Here is a 23298-nt window from a genome sequence, read left to right as displayed (position 1 = left end):
GGGTGGGCTTTTTCTGGATAGCTACTTCTAGTTTAATGATCTCCTCTCTCATAGCCAAGGCAAGGAAAATGAGTCACACAGTAGACACTGCCTCTTCTTTCCTCTACCCCTCCCCCACTGCTCCTACCCACAGGGGGAAGTCATCCCATTCTGGTGGGTGGCCTTAGGAATTCATTTTTTGGTGAGCAAAAGTGATCTGGTTGTCAGAGATCTCTCAGATCAGAATCCCAACTCTCAGATCCCCCAACCCAAAAGCCAGGAAACTGGAAGATAAGCTCTTCAAGCTTTCTCAAGATCCCTAGGGACCCTTCCAAGAAAAGATGAGTTGAGTCTAAGTTAGGAGGTGAGCAGTAAGGGATGGCACAGAGCCACCCCTAGACATAGGCCAGTGCCCAGCTGTTTTCCAAAATATATTTGCAAATGGAGATGGTGGGTGTGGAGAAGGGACATCCCTCCCCCAATCCCAGGGGTGCCCCTTCCACAATACCCACGCTCCCCGAGCCCTTATTTCATCTTTAAAAAAAACCCAAAAGACATAAGTAAAAACAAAACAAAAAAAGCACTCTGTACAAGAACTGGATCTGGGCGCTCCTGCTGCTCCCATCTTCCTGGGGGCAGTTAGGTCTCAGGGACAGTCTCTGTGTGGGTTGCTCTTGTTCTTACTCCCTTGGGGCCCCTTCCCCTCCTAGGCCCAGCTTCCCTAAGTCCTTCAGTGCCAAGGATCTGGAAGAAGAGACCAGACTGGTGAGCAGACTGTGTCTGTGGCATCCATTGGAACCTACAGTCTGCTGGGGCAGGGCTCCAAAATCACTCAGGACTCCCCAGTGCTGCTCCGTCTTCCAACCAGGCTGGGCCCCTCTCAGCCACTTGGGAATTGGGAGTAGGAAAGAAAGTTCCTGGCATGGCAGGTTCCCCTTGAAGTGGTCCAAGGGCCCTCTCCCCGCCTGGTCCCGACATGGGCCACAAGTCCGGCCGTCCCCACTCCCTAAGGGTTCAGCAGGGCCTCAGTGGACTTGGCCTTTGGGCTCACACTGGCACGTCCAGGCCCAGGTATTCCGGGTTCTCTGCTGTAGGGGTCCCTTCAAAGGTGCTGGGTGGAGAGCCCCGCTCTGATGGGTCCTGGTCCCAGTAATAGAGGTTGTCAAAGGCTGGGCTGAAGGCAGGAGGAGGGTGGGGCTGAGGGGCAGCTCTGCTCTGGGGTGCCAAGTACTCAGGGTTCTCCACGGCACCCCCAAAGGCAAAAACGTCTTTGACAACCCCATTCTTCCCGGGGGAGAGAGTCTTGGGCCTTTCCAAAGTGGCACCATCAGGTCGACAAGGAGACAGAGGGCCCTCTAGGGGCGAGGGGGCCTGCGGCCGAACCTCTGGCTGGTTCACGTATTCTGAAAGGGCAAGAGAAGGGGGCTTGTCAGGGGATGGAATCCGCGTGTCTGGGCTACTACCACTGCCCTCATGGTGGGCTGAGCACCCCCAACTCCCCCACCTCCCAATCTCTCAGCTCAGGCTTGGGTTCCATACCAGGCTGGGGGCTACAGGACAGGGGGGCAACGTAGCCGTCAGTCTCCGGGGGCAGGGGTACTGTGGGGTCCTCGCTGTACCTCTGTAGAGGGCTGGGGTCATGTTGCGGGAGGCTCTGCAGCCCCTTGGCTGCCCCCATTCCCAAGTCACCATCAAACACATCAGAGCCAGCCCCTTCTGAAGGTGCCAGTGGAGACTTGGGGGGCTCCTCCTCCGAGGGCTCCAGCCCCAGTGTCAGCTCACCACCGCCACTCTGGGGACGAAAGAGGTCATGATGGGAGTCATTCATGGGTGTGGGATAGAGACTCCATGGGAGGTGAAAGGGTCACAGGAGATAAACAGAAGTCACCTTTGGGGTATGACACAGTCACCGTGGAAAGAATGGGGTCATGGGTTGGAAGGCAATAGGAATCCTCCTTAGGGATAATGGGGTCTCCAGGAGAGGTGATGGTTGTGGGGACATTGGGCTAGGGTCCATTCGGGTTGGGAGAGGTAACCAAACACACCCACCACAGTGTGAACGAGGGCACTGACCCTGGAGGATGAGCTGCGGTGCCTGCGGTGGGCTGTGCCCCCAGCACCAGGAGCAGGGTCCGGGCAGAAGAAGCCCTGCTGGGGTACCAGGTACTCCTCAGCATCTACCAGGTCCCCCATGTCATCATCCTCCAGCAGCGAGCGGTAGAAAGTGCTGTCCAAGGGGCTGGCAGGGCCCAAGTCCTCATTCTGGGGAAGAGGGAGACAGAGCATGGCAGCCTCTCCCCAGCTCAACGGGCAGCCTCCCGAGGAAGGCTCAGGGAGGACAAGAGGGATGATGAGTCAGGTCAGGGCTGGGCTTGGAGGCCTGGGACCCAGGAGTCATCTCCTTTTCCACCCTCTGCAGGAGAGTCCTCTTAAGTCATAGGCAGGGATTGGGAGCAAATGCCCCCGGTACCTGGATGACCACAAAGCGCTGGGGGTCCCTGGCCATGCGGGAGAATTCGGCCACCAACTCCCGGAACCTCGGCCGACATTCAGAGTCAATCATCCAACCTGGGGACAGGAGGGAGCTCAGCATCTCAGCTGTGGCTGCAGCCTGTGTGCGGGCCCCACTCCCTCCCTTTGCAGTCTGGTCTAGACAACCCCAATTACTAGAGTCCAGAGGTCTCAGCTGGTAGAAAAGAAGTACTAGACTCGGGTCCTGAGCCAGATCTTTGAGAATCTCTACTAGTTTCCCCTTTTATTTTGCGTATGAGTCTCTTTCGAGCTGGTCCTTTAGAGCTCCTCTGGATTGGTACTGTAAAAGGGAAGCCAGAACCTTTAGAGGCTCCTTTAACCATATCAGGGCCCCTGGGTCCACATCCTGCTCTTGGCCCCCTCTCAGGTCCCTTGTAGGCCCCTCCACCCAGGACTTCCCACCCCTCCTCCAGGCAGTTGGCACAGCTCAGCCACGCACATTTGACCATAATCATGTAGACATCAATGGTGCAGATGGGGGGCTGGGGCAGCCGCTCCCCCTTCTCCAGCAGGTCAGGGATCTCCCGAGCTGGGATCCCATCGTAAGGTTTGGCCCCAAAAGTCATCAGCTCCCACACAGTCACACCTGGGCAGAGAGTTAAGAGTTGGGGGGACAAGAGGGATCTTTAGTGTACTGAGCCCCAAAGGCTCTGCCCTAGAGCCTGGAACCACGGGGAAAAGAGGGGAGGGATGCCAAGGGGCAGGAGCCACACAGTCTTTCCCCAATCCCTGGGAAGTGCACAGACCCTGGCAGACTGAGGTACTGGCAGCCCCTTCCTTCCCTCTCACATTCACGATAAGGCCCATCCTGGCTCTCATCCTTCCACCAACATCTCCCCCAGGGCCATGGCTCCTTGTCCATCCCTTCCAACCCTCCTCACCACGCACCATAGCTCCACACATCACTCTGGTGGGTGAACCGCCGGCGGAGAATGGACTCCAACGCCATCCACTTGATGGGCACCTGGGAGAGGAGAGGAGGAAGTCCTTAAACTAGGTGTGGTGGGCAGGCGGCTGTTCTCAGAGTTTTCCCAGAAGCCAGACCCTACTCCACCTCGCCTCACTCTGCTCCCTCCTCTAACCTTGCCCCCATCCGCATGGTACTCTGTCTCGTCAATGTCCAGCAGCCGAGCCAGCCCGAAGTCTGTAATCTTGACATGGTTGGGACTCTTGACCAGCACGTTCCGGGCAGCCAGGTCCCTGTGCACAAGCCGCACATCCTCCAAGTAGCTCATCCCCTGGGATCAGAGGCATCCCTGTGGACCATGCTCTGGCCACACTCTCCCAGGAAACCTCCCCATCCTAGCCCTGCCTGGAGACAGAGGCGTACCTCCAAGGGCACCTGCAGAGTCCAGACCCCCTAACTGCATACCTTAGCAATCTGCACACACCAGTTCAGCAGGTCCTGGGAGCCCAGGCGGCCGCGGTGTTCTCGGACGTGGTCTAGGAGGCAGCCATAGGGCATAAGCTGTGTCACCAGCTGCACTGTGGATGTCAGGCAGATGCCCAAGAGGCGGGACACATATGGAGAGCCCACACCAGCCATCACATATGCTTCCTGGGGGCAAGGGTACACATTGAGAAGGTACGGGAGACCACAAACCCCCAGCACCACACACCCCTCCTAAGGGCTGAGGCAGGACGGGGGACCCTCACCCAATCTAACTGCATCCCTCATAAACCAGAACCATGGCCCACAGATTAGAGAGGTTAAGAGTTGAGGTTTGGGGAATCATAAATTGTCTCCCAGGAAAGAGAGAGAGACCAGAGTGCAGACCTGCAGCCAGGGGGTCCCTCCTACACTCCCAGCTGGAGAGGGTGGAGAGGCTTACGTCCAAGATTTCTTTGTTGGCTTTGGGGGATGTGTTTTCCCTCAACACTTTGATGGCCACTGGGATTTTCACATTTTCTCCATCAGGGATCCAGATGCCCTGGGCAGAAACAGGAGAACATGAGCAGGAAGGGGGCCGGCCAGATCCAACTTGCAGTGGTCCAGAAGGTCACTACTTGTGCTCCGAATACCCTTCCCCATCCTTAGGCCAACCCCACTATTGAGGAACAACCCTGCCACTTAGGCCCATCCTCCACTCCTTTTCCCGTTGTTCCAACCTCTGTAACTGCCCTGCCAAAGAGCAGGCCCCCCCACCCCCTGCTCCCCTCCACTCTTGGCCACACCCCACCCATCCTCTGGGACCGCCCACCCCAGAACTTTGGCCCCACCCCTGACCTTGTAGACTGTGCCAAAAGCTCCGGATCCAAGCACCTTCACCTTCCTCAGCTCTGTCTCTTTCAGGATTCGCATCTGAGCCTGGTTGGGCATCGCTCCGCTAGGTGTCAGCGGCTCCACCAGCTGGGGTGAGGGGATGGTGCATCAGTGCCTGGGACTGAGCTGCAGACCCAGATGGGCAGGGAGGCCCTCAGACTGCCTCACCTCCGTTTCCTGCAGCAGCCTCCGCATCGTGTATTTCCGGATCTTCTGCCGCCTTCGCTTGATTAGGATGCCGAGGACCAGACCAATGACCACCACCAGCAAAATGCCCACCACAGCAGCAATGATGGATGTCACAGGGCTGGGGGCGGGAGCCAGGGTCAGGGATTGGGGACCAGTCTGGGGCAGGAGGGATGAAGGGGCCCCATGGAAGGGCATGGAGGTCAATAGCGTTTGGAAAGGGAAGTTGGAAGGGTGCCCCACAGGCTCTGATCCTCTCTGCCCTACTCTAAAACCTCCCTTAGCTCCCTACTGCCTCCAAGATAAAGACTAAACTCCTTGCTGGGCATTCAAAGCCCTCTCCATCCACATCTCCAAATTGTCCATGCTCTTGCCCATGGTTCTACCCTAGGATTCTCAAATTTCCTGACAAAAATCACCAGGGAGCTTGTTAATATGCACGAGTCTGGAGCCCCACATCCAGAGATTTTGACTGTGGTATGGGGTGGGGCCCTGGAATGTGCACCCAGTGATTCTGAGCTTCCAGCCAAATTTTTCACCCATAGGTCATGATTTTCCACAACTCTTAGCCTCTGCACAGACTGCTACTTCTGCCTGGACCACCATTTCTCTGTGGGATCCTCCTTCAAGCCTTGGCTCATCCTGGGACAGAGGGAGCTCCTGGGTGTTGACCCTGCATCGTGGTCTGCCTGGCCCCTCCCTGGTTTAGCCAAGGGCTGGCACATCGCCAACCTCTCAGCAACGCTTGTTTAACGGACAATGACTGCCTAGGACAGACTCCAGGCTGTTTTTCTCCCCAAAGCCCTTCCCAAAGCGCCCCACTGCCTAGAAAACAAGTCCAGCCCTGTGGCCTGGTGGTGAGGGAGGGCCTCTGCCCTCCAGATCTGGCCCTACCCTGACTTCACGCCTCACTCCCTTCTCTGTGCTTTCTCAATGGCCCACCACACCAGAACCTTTGAGCAAAAACATCCCAGATTTTCCTGACCCCTCCCCCAAAATGCCACCTGGTTGCCTTCCCCCTAATGCAAGTGACATACCTGCCCCCTTTTTTAAGGCCTGGCTCAAACGCAGCCTCCTCCTGGAAGCCTCCCGCCACCCACCATCAAGAATTCACCGTTCCTCCTCAGTGCTGCAGCTGCACTCTCGTCTCTATCTACCTGGAGTCCCGGGGAGTTGAATGCCACCTGTGTCCCTTACAAGACATCTAGCTACTCGAAGGTGGGGAGGCGCTGGGTGTCTGTGCCATCTTTTCCTGTTCCCCACTCCCCCAAGCATCCTGAGCAGGTCCTCCATCCACTTGTTAAAGCGAATTGAGAGGAGGATCAACAGAGCAAGAGTGGGCTGGGCTGGGATATATGTCATGTCAGGAGACCCCATCCCTGCAGCAGTGACCACCCAGGGGCTGGTGGGGGACTGAGAGGCAATGTGGGGTGCGTCCTGGGGATCAAGCTGACCTGGCTCTCTGTTCGGCGGGACAGCCCCTGTCATCCAGGTCCAAACAGCTGCAGGAGAGAGAGTCCCGTCAACAAGGCTGGGATCCACCTCCTGGGCTCACTCCAGCCTCACAACAGCCTCACAACAACCGGGGAGGTGGGTGTGGCTGGGTTATTACCCCAGTTAACAAAGGCAGAAACTGGGCTCAAGGTCATCAGTACTCTTGCTACCACCCCACGAGGAGAGTCCTCCTCCAGCCTGCAAAGCCACGTCCCCTGCTCCCCTGCACGTCCCTGTGGGGGGCTAGGAAGTGGAGGGCACCCAAAGGATCAAGTCCAAAAGATCGATTATTCCCTCCATAAAGGAATAGCAAGGCAGTAAACTGGCACAACTTTTGCAGGAGACAGTTTGGCAAAACCTATTAAATGTCTGTGACCCAGCAGTTCCACCTCTTGGGAGATACCCTAAAAATGCCAACACCTGTACTCTAGGAGGCATGTACAAGATGCTCACTTGTACATAGAGCTCAAGTGCAATAAGCTGTAAAAGAAAAAAGGAAACAAGCTCAATCAATATCCCTCACACAGGGACACGGTTAAATAATACTACATCCACGCTGCAGACTGAATCGTTAAAAAAAAATAGGAGGTAGATTCGTGTGCACTCACAGGCGGGACCTCCAAGATACATAAAGGGGAGTACAAAGTGCAGAACAATTTGTAGGCTGTGATCCTATTTACATTAAAAAATGCACACACGCAAAACCCAAAACTGATTATATATGAGTTGAACTATATGAAATTATTATCTCTTGATCATTTTTGACCTACAAAAACAGCAACCTTATATGACTCAACCTAATATAATGCAATATATGTTTATGTAAATGTGTAGACAAAAGCCTGGAAAGACACACAGCCAGAGTGAATCTGGTGGTTCTCCCCGGGGAATGGAGAGACTGGGTGGACGGGGAGTGGAAGGACAGGGCACATTTGCTCTGCAATGTTTATACTTTTATGTTGTTGAAAATGTTTATCACAGGGCTGGCCCGGTGGTGTAGCGGTTAAGTGCTCACGTTTCACTTCGGGGGCCTGGGGTTCGCCAGTTTGGATCCCGGGTGCGGACATGGCACCGCTTGGCAAGCCATGCTGTGGTAGGTGTCCCACATACAAAGTAGAGGAAGATGGGCACAGATGTTAGCTCAGGGCCAGTCTTCCTCAGCAAAAAGAGGAGGATTGGCAGTAATTAGCTCAGGGCTAATCTTCCTCAAAAATAAATAAATAAATAAAATAAAATGTTTATCACAAGGATGTATTCATGTATTTCATGTGCAATTAAAGACAATCAAATGAAAAAAATAAAAAGAACAGGGTAGATCACCATGTTACGACATGGAAAAACATTGCAAAACTCTGCTAAGTGAAAAAAAAGCAATTTACAAACAATATGTATGATCTCATTTTGGTAAAAAGAATATATGTTAGAATGTAATGTGCACAGATAAAAACAACTGAAGAGTAATAATATTTATATTGATACAATTAAACATATTTTATATGTCATAATAATATATAAGCATGTGCACAGATAAAAACAACTTGACGAAAAATATTACAAATTATTAATGGTGGAGATGGAAGGGCTAGCGACATTTATATTTCACGTTTTCATTAAAAAATTTTTAACATGTTACTTTTGTTATCAGAACAAAAAAAAGATACGAAGAAGTAAGAGTCTCAGAGTAAACAAAGGCAGAGTTGTCCCCCTTTTATAATAAGAGCTCCAGAGAAGCTCCTGGAACGATGCCCTCCTTTCTGCAGAAAAGGCCCTCAGACTCACGAGTGGGTGCAGTTGATGGGGCACGGCTGGCACGTGCCCTCCTCATCTGGGAACTTCCAGATGGGCATGAAGGAGAGGTCAGGTTTCACACCGCTGGGGCAGCGAGCCACGCAGAAGGGAGGGTCCTTGTAGTGCGTGCAGGCCACACACTGGTCAGCCTCCTGGGAGGGAAGGAAGGGTTTGTGGAGGGCTGGCACCGCCACCCCCAGGGCAGCAGGATCAGGCCCTTGGGTCCCCTTCCTGGTTCGCATGGCCACTCAGCAGCACGTTCACCCTGCTCCTGGGACCCCTGTTCTTCACCCAGCTCCCCCTCGTCAAAGTTTCACCCCCGAGGTGAGGGCTCAGGTGAAGAACGGCAGGCCTATTACCTAACAGGAGGGGGCGTATTCCCTGAGGCACAACAAAAAACGATAACAGTAACTAACATGGAGAAAGCCTTTCCCGTGCCAAAACCTATTTTAAGAAATTCTTACTACACCCCAGTAAGGGAGGTGCTAGTATAATATTCACTTTACAAATGAGCAAACCAAGGTTGGAAGCAGGGCCTGGATTTGAATCCAGGTAGTCTGATGCCTAAGCCCACAGGTCTAACCATCTTGCCACAGCCACAGCCAAGAACACAGGCTTCCTGGGATCTTTGCATAGTCCCAAGGGTCTCAGGGTCCACTACACAACTCTTCCCCAGCATCCCAGCCTCCTTTCACCCTTCTGCTGTTTGGGCCTGAGTTCGGAGCCCTCTCCAGGGATATTTTACCAGACTCGGCCAGGCCTCTGGCGATTCCCCAGCATCCCAGCCCTTGCTTCCCCTCTCCCAGCTCTGAGCCCACCAGCACCTCACCGATCCAAAGCAAGTCACTGAGCCATTCTGGGGCTGACATTCGGGGTGGCACGGCAGACAGTACCTGTCCTTCACATATTCCCGGGGGAGCCTGAGAGAGGGGACGGCTGGTGAGGAGATCTGGAAGGATCTCCCGTGTACCCCTCCAGCTGCCCCCCTCCTCTGCCCCGCATACCCCTGCAGTACTCGGCATTCCTCCACGCATTCCTGGCCCCGAAGGAACTGGCTGCAGTTGACACACTGGGTGGGGCCCGGACCCCAGCAGTGCCCGTGGGCGCACAGCGGGTAGCAGGCCAGGCCCTCGCCCACTGTAGTGAGGAGCAAGGTGGCAGAGGGGACTCTTAAGGGAGGCTCCAGGTCCACATGAGCCAGGGTAAGAGGCTGTGGGGGTGGCTCTGGGCTGGAGGGGTGGGGTAGGTACAGGGCAGTGCACGGAGAGAAAGAGTTCTGAGGTCCCAGGAACAGGGAGGAAAGGGAAGGCAGGGTTGCAAAGACAGTGTGGCAGGACCCTGCTAGAAGCCATGACAAGACGTCAAGCCAGCCAGAGCTGTGTCAAGAATGGTGCGCCAGGAAGGGGCAGGCTGCACAAGTCCCAGATTGCTGCTGCTAGGGGCCGGTGGTTACTCCTGTGTGCTGGCAGACGGGGAGCATGCAGCGCTGGGCTCCATCTTACCACACTCGTCCTCTGGGCGGTTGGCACTGTGAAGCAGGGCCTGGTGGGGGTTCCGGAAGAGCTGGGCCCAGGGCACCGTGTGGATGAAGCAGAGGCGGGCATTGCGGTGGACAAGGGCCAGCCCGCTGCCCAGTTCCTGCAGCGAGCGCAGCCCCAACCAGCTGATGCCCAGCCCTTGCAGGGTCAGCGAGTAGGCACCACTGTGGGAGGAGGAGTGCTCAGCTGCGGGGTGGACAGTGTGCCACCGATGCCACCCCGGTCAACGAGGGCTGCCCTCCCCTTCCTCCTGTCCCCAGCACACTCTGCAAACTCCCATCGAAAGACTGCTGCTGGAGTCCTGGGGAACGGGAGCACCCACCGCGCCCAAAGCTTCTCCCAGGCCCCCTCCCCTGGTGCTCACTCATGCAGAACTCGGCCCCGGATTACTCGCAGGTTCTGGAAGACACTGAGGTCAGGCAGGCTGTCTGGCCACGCTGAGATGTACAGGTAACCTGCAGGCACAGGGTGAGGTTAGGGGTGTGGGGATAGGACGAGGACCCCCCACGCCCTTCAAAGCAGGATGCAGAGGCAGAGCCCACCTGTGATCTCCTCCAGGGTCTCAAACACTCTGAGCTGCTCAGGCTGTAGGGGGGCAGTGTTGGAGGCTGGGTCCCTAGAAGGAGGATTAGGAGAGGAATCAGCTGGGCCAAGAAGGGGGTAGGCGTGAGCCCCAGCGCTGGCCCTGCCATCCTCCTCCGCCCTCCCCTCCATGAATGACTGCACTTAAACCCTCTGCCCATCAAGCCCAGCTATTCCCATCCTCAGCTTCAAAGCCCAGGCCCTGGTTTGGCAGGCTCCACCAAATCAGTATTTACAGCCTTTGATCGAGAAACCCTACTTCTAGGAATGTGGCCTAGAGACACTGGCCCTTGTTCCCAGAGGCATGTCCAAGGCTGACTGTAAAGGCAAAAATTGAACATGACCTAAATATTCACCAGTAAATAGAGGAGCTGTTTGATACAATCCTGATCTATCCAGACTACAGACGAAAAACTAATTTAGGGGAGCTTAGTATCTGCCAGGCACTGTGAATATTAACTCATCGAAGCTTTATAACCACTTTATGAGGTTGGAACTATACTGCCCCCATTTTCCAGATGAGGAAACTAAGGCACAGTAAGGTCACATGACTAGTAAGTGGTAGAGCCAGGTGTCAGGCCCAGGCAGTCTGGCTCCCAAGCCCAGGCTCTTAGCTGCTACTCTGCGGCCACCTGCTCCACGGCTGGTGATAGGACGAGGCAGCTCGACTCGAACTGTCGTGACCAGCTCTCCAAAGCAAAGGGCAGACAATACTCGCAGTAAGCTCCCATTTACATAAACCCCTCTCCCCAGCAAAATCACTAAGACTGTGTTTCTCTGTGTGTGTGTCTGTGTACGTGTAAATGGTATAGAAGAACACGCAATCTGTTAGCAGCAGTCTTCTCTGGAAAGGGGAGTGGAGGGGAGAAGTGTTGAAAGGAATTGTCTCCTTTTTTTAATAATATTTTTATTGAAGTACAATTCACATACAATAAAATGCACAGATTTTTAGTGTACGGTTTGCTGAGTTTTGACAAATGCATTCACTCGTGTATCCACCACCTCAACTGACATACAGAACATTTCCATCACCCCAGAAATTTCTTTTGTGTCTCTTTCCAGTGCCCCCACCCTGGGGCAACCACTGTTCTGATTTCCATCACCAGAGTGGTCTGCCTATTCTAGAACCTCACATAAAGAGAACCTCACAGCGTGGACTCTCTCGTCTGGCTTATTTCATTTAACATAGTGTTTGAGACTCATGTTGTTGTGTGTATCAGGAGTTCATGTCTCTTCATTGCTGAAAATTCCATTGGGTAGACACAACACCGTTTATTTACTCATTTACCTATTGACACACACTTGCGTTATTTCCAGTTTGGGGCTATTACAAATGACGCTACAGTGAACTCAAGGAGAATTTCACTTTATCTGGATGGCTTGCCCTCCATACAAGTGCATGTTCATGGATAACATGTAATTTATGAAAATAATCCCCCCAAAGTCCCTGTTCCCTCTGGTTTCCCACCTTCTTCCTTTGCGATCCCGGCCTCCCGCCTCTGTCTCCCACCGTCCCCAAGAGACTCTGCCATTTCCGGTCTTCAGGATTCAGTGACTGCCCTCATGCTGCCTCCACCCCTTGTGCCACTCCGAGTATCCTTACCCCTCAAAGCTCTCCGGCAGGAATGCCAGGCTCCCAAAGATCTTCTTGCAGCCAGCAAACTCCTGGATGTTGGCACTGGTGACCGCCCTCACCTCCCGCAGGTGTTCCATGCCCAGGCCATAGCACACTGCGGGGAGAGGGGCCAGTGGGGAAGCGGCCATCTCAGCCCCCGCACCAGGACTGATCAGCCCCCACATGGAACACCAGGAACTCAAACCCCCCGGGGTCCTGTCCACAGTCCCCTCCTGGGGCCACATGCCCCCTCCCGACACTGGCAGGAAATATGGGGGAACTTGTGGGACTGATCTGGGGAGGGCCAGGGGCAGAGACAGTGGGAGTAAAGGACTGGGTCCCAGGAGGGTCTGTGGAAGGGTGGGACAGTGAGCGAGGCCAGGCTAGGTGTGCAGAGGGGCAGGAAGTGCGGCCTGGCTCAGGGGTGGCCAGTGGGTACCTCGGGCACAGGGCTTGCTGCATTTCTCACACCGCTGTGTTCCGTCCTCAGCTGTCACCTCTTGGTTGTTCAGGGGACAGACCAGGGTGCAGGATCCCACATCCGTAGACAGGTAGTTGTCTGCGGAGATCGAGATCATGTGACCACGAGCTCTGGCCCTTCACAGTCCACCATGAGGAGTGTCACCGTGCCCAGGTAGTACAGTAAGAACCGTATCACCCGATACTGAAATGCCCTTACTCTATGTCCGAGCACGTGACATTCATTTACTCCTCATAACAGCCCTACGTGATAGGCACTGTTAGATTCCCCTTTTGCCAAAAGGGAAACCAAAGCACAGAGCTTTACGTAAATTACTCAAGGTCATTGTGCTAGTAAGTGGAAGAGCAGGATTTGAATCCAAATGGTCTGGTTCTACATTCTGTCCTCTCACCCACCACGGCGAGGTGACGAGGACTGGAAAGCCCACTCCTGTCTCCTGTGAGAGAAAAGAGGTCCCCAGGTCCGAGGCCAGTCCCTAAATGCCCATCGGTAAATAGGGAAGCCGTTAAATAAAACTCAGATCTACCTAGACTATAGAATAAAAATTAACATTTAAGAGCGCTTAGTATCTGCCAGGCACTGTTCTAAGAGCTTATGAATATTAATTCATCCAAACTTTATAATCACCTTATGAGGTTGGGACTATACTGGTCCCATTTTACAAATGAGGAAACTGAGGCACGGCAAGAAGCTCACATGACTAGTAAGTGGTAGAGCCAGGTGTCAGGCCCAGGCAGTCTGGCTCCCGAGCCTGGGCTCTTAGCTGCTACTCTGCGGCCACCTGCTCCACGGCTGGTGATAGGACGAGGCAGCTCGACTCGAACTGTCGTGACCAGCTCCCCAAAGCAAAGGGCAGACAATACTCGCAGTAAGCTCGCATTTACATATACCCACCTCCCCAGCAAAATCACTAAAACGATGTTTCTCCCTGGCACTCACAAGGACAGGCGGTCACACAGCTGGCGCCGAAGGTATACCGGCCCTCAGGGTTGGGCATGGACTCGAAGGTGTCTGTGTTGTAGATGACCAGGGATGGGCAGTGCAGCTCGCAGATGCCGCTGTGGTTGAAGTGGAGGCAGGCCTGGGGGCACAGGCAGCTGGTGGTCACAGGGCTGTTTTTCCCTGGTGTGCAAGGGGCAAGAGGGCAGTACCAGGCAAGGTGCCCCACCCCTTTCACCCCTTATGGGGTGGGGCCCGGTGGGCACGTACCAGGCAGTCGGAGTGCTTGGGGCCTGTGCAGCCGGCAGCACACTGCTCATGGCAGCAGTCGGTGGGCCGCGGGCCCTTGCAGCGGGCACAGCCACCGGCACAGACAGTTCTCGTCACTGTCAGGCAAAGGGCAGGATGAGGGCTGGGCGGCAGGCAACCCAGGCGCCAGACTGTCACCAGCATCACTTCCAGGGGGAGACTTCCTGTCTCCGGGTGTCCCACCCTCCCATGTCACCTTTCTTCTCCCCAGCCCATGCCCCCCCAGATTCTGGGCCTCCCTAAGACTCACAGTTCTGACAGTCCTCGGAACTTTCTCCCCAGCAGTGGGAGGGTCTACAAGCTGGAGAACAGGGTTGGCCTGGGGAGAGAAACAGAGAAAGAGTGAGAGAGACAGAGACCAGGAGACAGAATGCACAGCGAGGGAGAGACCCAGGCAGGAAAACAGGGCTCCGAAAACAGAGGCACGTCCTCGAAGCAGACGGAGACAGGACAGAGGACCACAGAGATGAAGAGACACAGAGAGACGGCAGGAGGGACTGAGAAAAAGGAAGTGGGTGGTGTAAGTGCGGGGTCGGTGGGCGGGGGGATGTAAAGCAGGAGGTTGGGGTCATTGGGCTGTCTGAGAAAGAGAGGAGGCCACAGGTGGGGAGCAGTGTGGCTTACAGGCCCGTGAGCGGTTGGTGTCTATCAGCGTGAGGGTCAGCTGGTTGTTCTTGTGGAAGATGTCCTCCCACAAAATCGTGTCCTGGTGGCAGAGCTGGGGGTTCCGCTGGATCAAGACCCCTCCCTTCAAGATCTCTGTGGGGCAGGCAATAATCACAGGCTTATTTCTCCATCTGTCACCTTCTGCCCTCCCTTGGGGCCCATCTGCCTTCTAAATGGAGAGCCAGACTCTTAAACATGCCCCAGGTTCCCGGGGCTCAGAGAAGACACCTTCAGCATCTTTTAGCCCTACCAATACCACCCCCTCACACACAGGAACAAACCAAGATCCAGGGAGGAGGGAGTTGTCCATGTCAGGATCCAGATGTCCAAATCACTTTCTCCTCTCCTCCTACCTCTACTCTGTGCACACTGCTTAGCAGTTAAAAGAGAGACTCTGGAGTCTGAAACCCGGCCTCACCACTAACTAGCTATATAACCTTGAGCAAGTCACTTATCCTCTGCAAACCTCAGTTTTCTCATCTGTAAAATGCGAATAACATTGATGCTTCCCTTGCAAGATTGTAGGCATGACTGAAATGGGATCACCCATGCAAAGCATCTGGCACACCCTATCAGCTCCAGGGTTGCCATGTGCAGTTACACAGGTTGTTCACTGCCCATGTGTACTCAGCCAAGAAGTGGCCTGCATCCTACTTCTTACTGTGTGGGCTGGCAAAAGCTGTGACTTCCTGGGAAGAAGGGAAATCTTTTTCTAATCTTCACAAGGGCACCTTCCCTAGCTCCACCTGCATCCATCCAGAAGGGCCCTAGTTAGCTCTCAATAACCAGGAGAAAGTTTCAATGATAATGATGACCACCTGTGAGGCTTCGAAGCTGTAGCTCCCGCAGCCCTCCTGGGACAGCCCCTGTAGCAGAGGTGGCATTGTCCAGCAGGTCTCCATTGTCCAGCACAGCCAGGGCATAGTTGTCCTCAAAGAGCTGGGTGCCTCGCACGATTCGCAGCCTCTGCAGTGGGACCTGTCTCACTTGGTTGTGAGCGATGAGCACATAGCCTTGCACCTCCTGGATATCCTGGGAGGGGACAGCGTAGGGAGGGGCTGAGCCAGGCCTGGGCCCTGGAACGTGACTACCCCCCTCAAGGCCTCCTCAGGCTTGCCCAGTGCTTGCGGCTCTTGGGCAAGGCCCCCATCCACTGAACAGTCCTGCTCCCTCATGCATAAAATGGAGATCAAGGCCGCCGCTCCCCACCTCCCCGAACCAGATTCTCGTATGATCAGGAAAGATAATGACACGGGGAGCACTTTGCAGACTGTGAGCAAGCACCCAACCCTCTCTGCGTCTCAGTTTCCTCATCTGTAAAAGGAAAGGCCGGAACAAGATGATGTCTGCGATTCAACAGACCAAGCATCGCACACACGGCCCCACTCTAGGGCACCGTGGACACAACCCAGCTGTCTGGTTTCCACTCTCTTGATGCTTTCAATACATTTCCCATTTTATTTTCAAAATGGGCACCCCAGGGGGAGTCAAAGCATGCCTGTTTTTCCCAATATACAGATAAAGAAACTGAGACCAAGTGAAGCCAAGGGCCTAGACCACATTCCCATGGCTTGTCAGTGGTGCAACTGGACCTGGAACTCCCATGAGCCCTTTCTCTTTTTTTTTTGAGGAAGCTTAGCCCTGAGCTAACAGCTGCCAATCTTCCTCTTTTTGCTGAGGAAGACTGGCCCTGAGCTAACATCCGTGCCCACCTTCCTCTACTTTATACGTGGGACGCCTGCCACAGCATGGCTTTTGCCAAGCGGTGCCATGTCCGCACCCAGGATCCAAACTGGCAAACCCCGGGCCGCCGAAGCGGAACGTGCGAACTCAACCACTGCGCCACTGGGCCGGCCCCGAGCCCTTTCAATACTCCAGATGGGAGAGGGACAGTGGCCAGGGCAGTAGGACAGGGGTATGCAGGAGAGGAAAAAAATTTAGCAAAGGAACAGACGCACTCCACCCAGATATGTCCACAGCCAGCCACGTTATAGAGAGGGAGTCAACCAGTCTTTCAGTACAATGGGTAGGGGTTAGATATCAGAAAGGACTTCCCAGCTGAGGAACCAGAACAAGAGAGGAAATATAGGGCAGGGGCACCCTCTTCTACCACCCATCTATAAGCAGAGGGCTCAGCCCAGCTGGGGGTAGAGCCTGGCTGGGCTGCTCGTGGGCCTCACCTGCAGGAAGGAGAGGCTGGCGCTGGCCGGCAGGTAGGTGAGCTCCAGGTTACCCTGCACCACCTGGCAGCCCTGGTAGAGGTGGCGGAGCATGTCCAGGTGGGTCTCAGGACTGGCTGGCAGCCGCAGCTTCATGTCTGTGCCGGTGCACACTGGCAGGAGGGAGGAGATGGGTCAGAGGACACTACCCACTGAGCTTCTCCACCCTGGCCACGTCCTCCATACTCAGTCCCTACAGTTGTGCGATCTCACACAGTGAGAAAGCGCAACTGAAGGACCCCTCCTCTCTTGTTACACATCTCAGACAGCAAGAAAACACAACTGAAGGACCCCTCCTCTTCTTCCAGAAGGTCCAACAACAAAAGAGAGTTCTCAAGTTTGGGAAGAGGAGGGAAATCAGGGGAGAGGCTCCTTCTGACTCGACCCATCCTAAGTATCCAGAGGGGGCCTCGTCGTGCCAGCCCTAGGGAGCTTGCCCACCCCATTCAGAGTTTTGGCTGGCAAAGAAAGCCTCCCTTTGTCCCAAAGGCACGACTCAAGGCCAAGGGGTAAAAATCACCCAAGAGAGGCGACGATGAATCATGAGTCCTCTGGATACCCCCTGCCCCTCTCCCAGGCAAACAAACTCAGGGCATTCCCCCCGCCCCATTCCAACGCCACCCACATGCTAACCTCCTGGCAAGGAACACTCACCCCCACAATGCCACCCAGAAAGCGGGAAGGAGGGTCAGCTGGAGTCATATCTGGGGCATGGGGACCACTGGGGGCTTGGTCCCTGCAGGGACCTCTGGAATTCCCCCAGGCAGAGAAAAGGAGCATCAGACCCTGACTGTGGGCATCGGGACCTAGGCTGCAGATACTAGGCCAGAGTGATGCCTACTCCAAAGGCTCCTACGCTGGTACCTCACCCTTGCCACCTCCTCAGGGCAAGACTCCAGAACCAGCTGGCAGAATCTATGCCATGAAACTCCTGCCACAAGGGCACTACGTCAGCCCTGTGTACCTGCCCGGTGCCAACCATTGGCCCAAGGGCATCAAGACGAACCACTACCCTGGCCCCCCTGGACCCTAGATGGGTGTCCCAGAGACCAGAAGTGCACGCTAAGTCCAGGAACACTACAAGGGGTAAACTACCCCTGGTGAGGGGTACTTTGGGCAGTGGCTGGCACCATGCCTGACAGCAGGCGGGGAGAGTAAGGTGCCCAGTTGAACCCGTTTTTCTGCTCTGGTGAGAAGATGAATCATGTAGTGCGTCTTGCTCAGGAGGGTGTGCCAGGAGGAGGTGGGTGGAGGGCACCCCCAGATACACAGTCCCACAGGTGCCTGAGCTGCCCAGAATTCCTGTTGGTCGCCACTCCACCTCCCACGGACTCCATGCAGAGTCAGGGGGACGGCATGGTGGCTGACTTCAAGGTCTGACACCAGGGCTCCTGCTCCCCCAGCAACTTGGAGCCTAAGGTCAAATCCTAGGGAGTAATAAGAGATACTCCTGCCTCCAGAAAGCTAGGGAAAGGCTGGTAGAGCAAGCCCCTGGGGTGCCTGCCTGTGCCAATGGCTACGAGCTGGCAGCCTCCCACTAACACCCAGAGTGGTCTCTGCTCCCATCCTTCTGGGCAGATAGGGGAGGAAGGGGAGGACCCAGAAATAGAACTCAAGGGTCCCTCCCCCCAGACTCCTAAGAGAAACAGGAGCAGGGGGGTGGCAGGCCAGGCCCAAAATAACGCCCCACTGCCAGGACCTCCCCCGGCCTCGGCAGCTTCAGCTGCTTTGTAGGCACAGCTGTCTCCAGGCCCAGACCCCAAGGCCCTGGCCCAAGCCTGGGACAGGCACAGGGAGAGCTGGGGCAGGGGCTGTCTCCACCCCCTGCGGACCTCTGCCGCCTCTAAGGGACACAGCTGTGGCAGCCAGGCAATAGGAAAACAACAACAATGGGAACACTGGGAGCAGCAGCATTAACTGAGTGCCTACTGTGTACTTAGCAGGCATTCGGAGTAGCCTCAGAACATCCTCCAGAGGCTAGGACTGCAAACTCCATTTTGCAAAGAAGGAAACGGAGGCTGACAGGGGTTATTCTCCCAAGATCATAAAGCTTGTGAGTGAGCAACAGAGGCAGGATTTGAACTCGAGTCTGTCTGACGTTAGAGCCCACATTCCTTCCACGAGGCCTAACTGCACACATACAAATTCACCCCACATCCCGCACAAAGGTAAAATACACACCAACTCTACTGATGCCACAGATAAACATTACAGGCTCTGGGCTGGACAGGGTGGCTGGGCTGGGCGGGAGGACCAGAAAGAGCGGTAGCCCCGCCTCACTAGGGAGTTTGTGTCTGATTTAAGTCTGATTAAAACTCTTTGCAACAGGTGGTAAACTTGGTACCCTGAGACCTACTCCCAGGGAGCTGGAGGCTTGTGGGCTGACACCCCCATCAACCTGACAGGAAGCCTAAAAGGCCCTCTTGACTCCTCCCCTACCTCCACCTCCCTCCCCTTCACCATGGCCCTCCCACTCCCCCATTTCCTCCCCAGTCTCCCCTCCCCAGTCCTCATCACAGTCCCCACGTCCACCCCACCCCCATTGATTTTCTTGGAGGACATGACACCCTGCTCCACACTGGGGAGTTCTTTTGACTCCAGGACACCTACCCCTCGGAAGCCCCAACCTCCAGCTCTCCAGGGCAAAGTCAGTATGACGCAGGACCAGCCCAGAGCCAGGGCAGGGCACACAGTGGGCGCCAGGTAAGTGTTTGCTGGATGAAGGAATGAATGAATAAATGAATGAAGTCCAATCAAGAGTTTCCAAAGCAAAAGGGACCAGTTGAGATCATGGTGTCCATCCCTATGCTCAGGGGCTTGTCAGGGTCGCCCATGTCCCTTCAGCTGGACTTCAGCAATCAGGGTTTGGTCCCAGCTCTGGGGGTGCTCTCCAGTGGGTTCTCTCCTCCTCACCAGCCTTCAGCCCCAGCTGCTCCTCTTGCTTACCACACAAAAGTCAATATTTCCTTTGGTTTCCAGGAACATACCTGCATCCCCAAAGCTCCCCTCCCCCAGACCCACAGGGCCAGAACCCATTCTTGTGATGCCAAGACTCACCCCACAGCCACCCCTGGTGTATCAGGCCTGATGTCAGACCAGAGCCTGGGCTCAGGGTCATTAGACCAGAACCCTAGCCAGGCTGCTCACTGTGTGACCTTGAGGACGTGCCTGGACCTCCAGGGCAGAGGCCAAGTCAGATTCATCTGTATGCCCGGCCATGCCTATGACTTAGTAATGAGTATTTACTGACCTGAACTTGGCTGTAAGGAGGGGATAATAAAACAATAACAACTCTTACTCTCTGCAGGGAAGTTAAATGAGAGTTAAATGAGATAATGAATCAAAAAGCAGTCTGTGAACATGACAAGGCTTTGTCAACAAAGCTGAGGCAACACCAACATTGGCTGTAGTAATTCCCCCACTCCCTGAGAGAGCACACACCCCTCGCCCTACCCTGACTCTCTTCCCAGGGGGACTCTCTTCCCAGGAGTGGGGAGGGAAGGTGGCCTAGCGAGAGATGGAAGTGTCACCCCAAGGGGGCTTCCCACAGGTTGAGGGTGGGGAGGGGGCTCTCCTTCCAGATCATTCCAGCACCCAGGGGCAGACACAACTACCTGGGCCCGCCACCAGCCCCCAGCCCCAGGCCCACACTGGTCCTTCATGCTTCCTCTCCAGCTTCTCCCCTGCCCAGAGCCCTGCAGGTCCCACTGGCCTCCACCCAGCTCCTGCCCTCAGCCCCCTGCCATGCCAGGAGGGTCCAAGTGGAAGGCAGACGTGAGCTGAACAGGGAGGGAGAGGACTCTGAAGCCAAGAGGAGACCTAGAGGGGACCGTGCTCACCCCACTTTCTATAGTCCAGATAAGGGAGGTCACTCATCTGAATAAGAGTAGCACCTGTACCCAAGTCTGGCCACCTGGCTGCCCCTGAGGCCTTGTTCAACCCATCCCTGTACAGATATGGAATGAGACTTTGACCAGCTCCTAACACCTCTTTATTAGAGTCCAAAAATGCCCTGGACATTACTGGGTCGCCAGGAAGCCCTGGCTAAGTCACCTCCTTCCTTTGAACTTCAATTTTCTTATCTGTGCACCTCCCTCACAGGATTGTTGCAGAGAGAAAATGAAACTGTAATGGAGAAGAACATGGCACACAGGAGGCACGCTGTCGTTTTTAAGTTAAGGCTTGGGAAGTTCCTGCAGCAGGAGTAGGGGTAATTCCAAACCAAGAGAAAATAAGAAGTGCTTTGTATGTGGAATGCAATCTATTTTCTCTCTTTGCATTTGATCCCATCTTTTCAATTGTTTTTTCCTGAATATTAAAATGAGGTTACTTTCCCTAAGCATAGTAAAAAGAAGGAAGGAGGCTGTTGGGGGAATCCTATGGGAATTAAAATATGAGCTTTGCAAGATAAAGAGGATGTGTTTGCTGCACTTTACGAAACTCTGACCTCCAAGAAAGGATCTCAGCAAAACCCTGACCCTCTGGGCCCTCCCCCCTCTCCCCTTCCCCCACATTCCTGCCACAGCCCTCAGTCCTGGGACATAATGGGGGTGCTGGAGGCAGCTGGGTGGTGCGCTGCCATTTTAACCATTCCCTGCACAACACACAACCCAGCAGTGCAGGTTGAGGGGTGAGGAAGACCCGAGGAGGCCACAGTCGTCGGTGGGGGAACTGACCCCTCAGATCCCAACAACCTGGCTGCTCTCCACCTGCTCAACTCGCAGGCCCAGGTGAGGAGGGCAGCAGCTCGGCTGACAGCCCAGCCTGGCCTCACCCTTTTCAGCAGAAGGTCAGGGGTGAAGACACCTGCCTGGAAAACAAGGAGGGGAAGGATGGGCTCCGGGAAAGAGGAGCCACCTTCCTCAGAAGGAAGGAAGGTGTGGGGCCACCTCCCGCTGTTTACAGCAGATCTGGCCCAGCACCTCGAGGGAGTTCCTTGAGAGGACAGAGTTCAGCCAAGTCCCCAAGTCAGCAGGGAGACTGCTGTTTGGCAACACAAAGCCCAGACACACAAACACACAGACCACACAACTCAAGAACACCCGAGAATAGATGCCCCTCAGACAACACAGCAACGCTCTGCTCTGACAGAAGGGCCCCGGGGCAACACACAGACAGGATAACACCCACCCCTTCTCCAGACTCCCTGACCTATGGAGACCACCCACTACTTCCAAAACACTCTCATTTTGTCTTCCCACAACCCTGTGGTGCAGGGAGCAGGGTCTCCCATTGTTCAAGGTAGATTTATATAGTGATTGCAAATGTGTAGTCGGAGGTCGCACTGTCTGGGGTCCAATCTGGGACTCCCCACTTACTTGCTGCTACTTAACCTCTTTAAGTCCAGGTTTCCCCCGGAAAATGGGAACAGCAGCAGGACGTCTCTTATAGGGTTGTTCTAAGGGTTCAAGGAGGCAACAAACGGGGAACACCCGCTCGGTGCCCGCACTGAGTCTACTTCCAGTACACATACCTCTAATCATTGTTGCACACGGACTGACAGGCAGATGGGCAGGACACACACTGCACCCCCCACAAACACACACATCCCCCTTCCCCACATACAGCCAGAAGAAAAGGGCAGGACAACCCAGCCCTCTGCATACCCCTGTCTGGTCCTGTTTCTTAGCCTCCCTCCCACCTCCAACCCCCCAGGAATCACTCCCTCACAACTCTCCCACTTTAAGCCCCAGACCAGGAAACCCACCGCCACCCCTCCGGGGCCCATGCTCTCCAAAAGTCACAAAGCCCTCAGTCCCTAAACGGGCCCTAAAGGAAACGTTCAAAACAAACGTCTCCTCCTCCCCCACCCCGACTCCGGCATGAGGCAACTCTGCAGTCCGACTGGCCACTCTCTCCTCCCCGGCTCGGGCTGGACAGGTTGCGTCCCCCACCTCCCCACCCCCCACACCCCGATCCTGCCCGAAGCTGGAGTAACTAAACCCTATCGGCCGAAGGGGGGCGCGGAGGGGGCAGGGGGAGGGGCGGAGAGAAGAGACCCCCGAGAAATCCAGCTCAGTCCAGTCTGGAGGCGGAGGCTGCCAACTGGAAAGGCTTTGAGATAGCTTGAGGGGGCTCTAGAAGGGGGAACACGAACGAACACACGCATGCACCATGCGATACACCCTTTGAGGGAAAACTTTCTGAACAATTTCAGAGAACTTTTTTGACAAGTCCCCGGAGCCGTCGCGGAGTCTGGGAAGCGCCCGCCTCTTGAATGGGACATCTAGAGCCGCTCTGCTGTAACTGACCCCCCCGTCCCACCTTCTTTTGCCCCCTCCCTGCCGAGGACCGGCTGCTTCGAGCGCCTGGACTGTCAGAAACTTCGGGTCGGGGAGCTCGTATGGCCCCCTCTGCCCCCGCGGGCCCGGAGATTTCGGCGGGGGTCCCAGGCTGCAGGGTCCCGTCCTGCTCCATGCCCACCCCACACCAGACCCACCTTGGGTGCCCGCGGCTCCGGGGGGCAGGAGGGCGAGGAGGAGCCCCCAGCGGCACCAGGCCGCCAGCTCCATGGTGCTCACTGCGGCTCCGGCCCCATGGCTCCGGCTGGACCAGGCTGGGAGGGCGCCGGGCGCGGCGAGGGGAGGGGGCCGGGCGCTCGGCGCCGGAAAGGGTACCCTGCGAAGGGGCGGGCGGCTGCCTCGGGGGGCTCTTCTCGGCTCTCTGGGCACGATGGGCACGATGGAGGGGAATCTCAGCTCCACAAC

General features: G+C 55.4%; 1 protein-coding gene across 2 annotated transcripts; it reads right to left on the bottom strand.

Annotated features, from left to right (window-relative positions):
• Window positions 1-397: 397 nt before the first annotated feature.
• ERBB2 (erb-b2 receptor tyrosine kinase 2) lies at window positions 398-23298 on the bottom strand. Of its 2 annotated transcripts, XM_046674827.1 has the most exons (28): window positions 23031-23298; window positions 19202-19305; window positions 16553-16704; window positions 15191-15404; window positions 14331-14465; window positions 13957-14025; window positions 13668-13783; window positions 13398-13539; window positions 12417-12536; window positions 11966-12092; window positions 10323-10396; window positions 10145-10235; window positions 9745-9944; window positions 9247-9379; window positions 9072-9162; window positions 8234-8394; window positions 6415-6462; window positions 4943-5081; window positions 4739-4861; window positions 4344-4442; window positions 3884-4069; window positions 3594-3749; window positions 3400-3475; window positions 2951-3097; window positions 2450-2547; window positions 2053-2241; window positions 1519-1771; window positions 398-1382 (listed from the first exon to the last, which is right to left on the bottom strand). In XM_046674827.1, the coding sequence occupies exons 3-28, from the start codon at window positions 16685-16687 to the stop codon at window positions 1027-1029; spliced, it is 3678 nt and encodes a 1225-aa protein (XP_046530783.1). In that variant the 5' UTR covers window positions 16688-16704; window positions 19202-19305; window positions 23031-23298; the 3' UTR covers window positions 398-1026. The 2 variants fall into 2 exon arrangements, with proteins under 2 accessions (XP_046530783.1, XP_046530782.1); XM_046674826.1 differs by lacking the exon at window positions 19202-19305 and having other exon boundaries at window positions 23031-23158.

Source organism: Equus quagga, chromosome 11 (assembly GCF_021613505.1).
Source record: "Equus quagga isolate Etosha38 chromosome 11, UCLA_HA_Equagga_1.0, whole genome shotgun sequence".
In the NCBI taxonomy this organism is placed as follows: domain Eukaryota; kingdom Metazoa; phylum Chordata; class Mammalia; order Perissodactyla; family Equidae; genus Equus; species Equus quagga.
The sequence above is the reverse complement of the archived record's forward strand: the minus strand, read 5'-3'. Positions and strand labels throughout refer to the sequence as shown.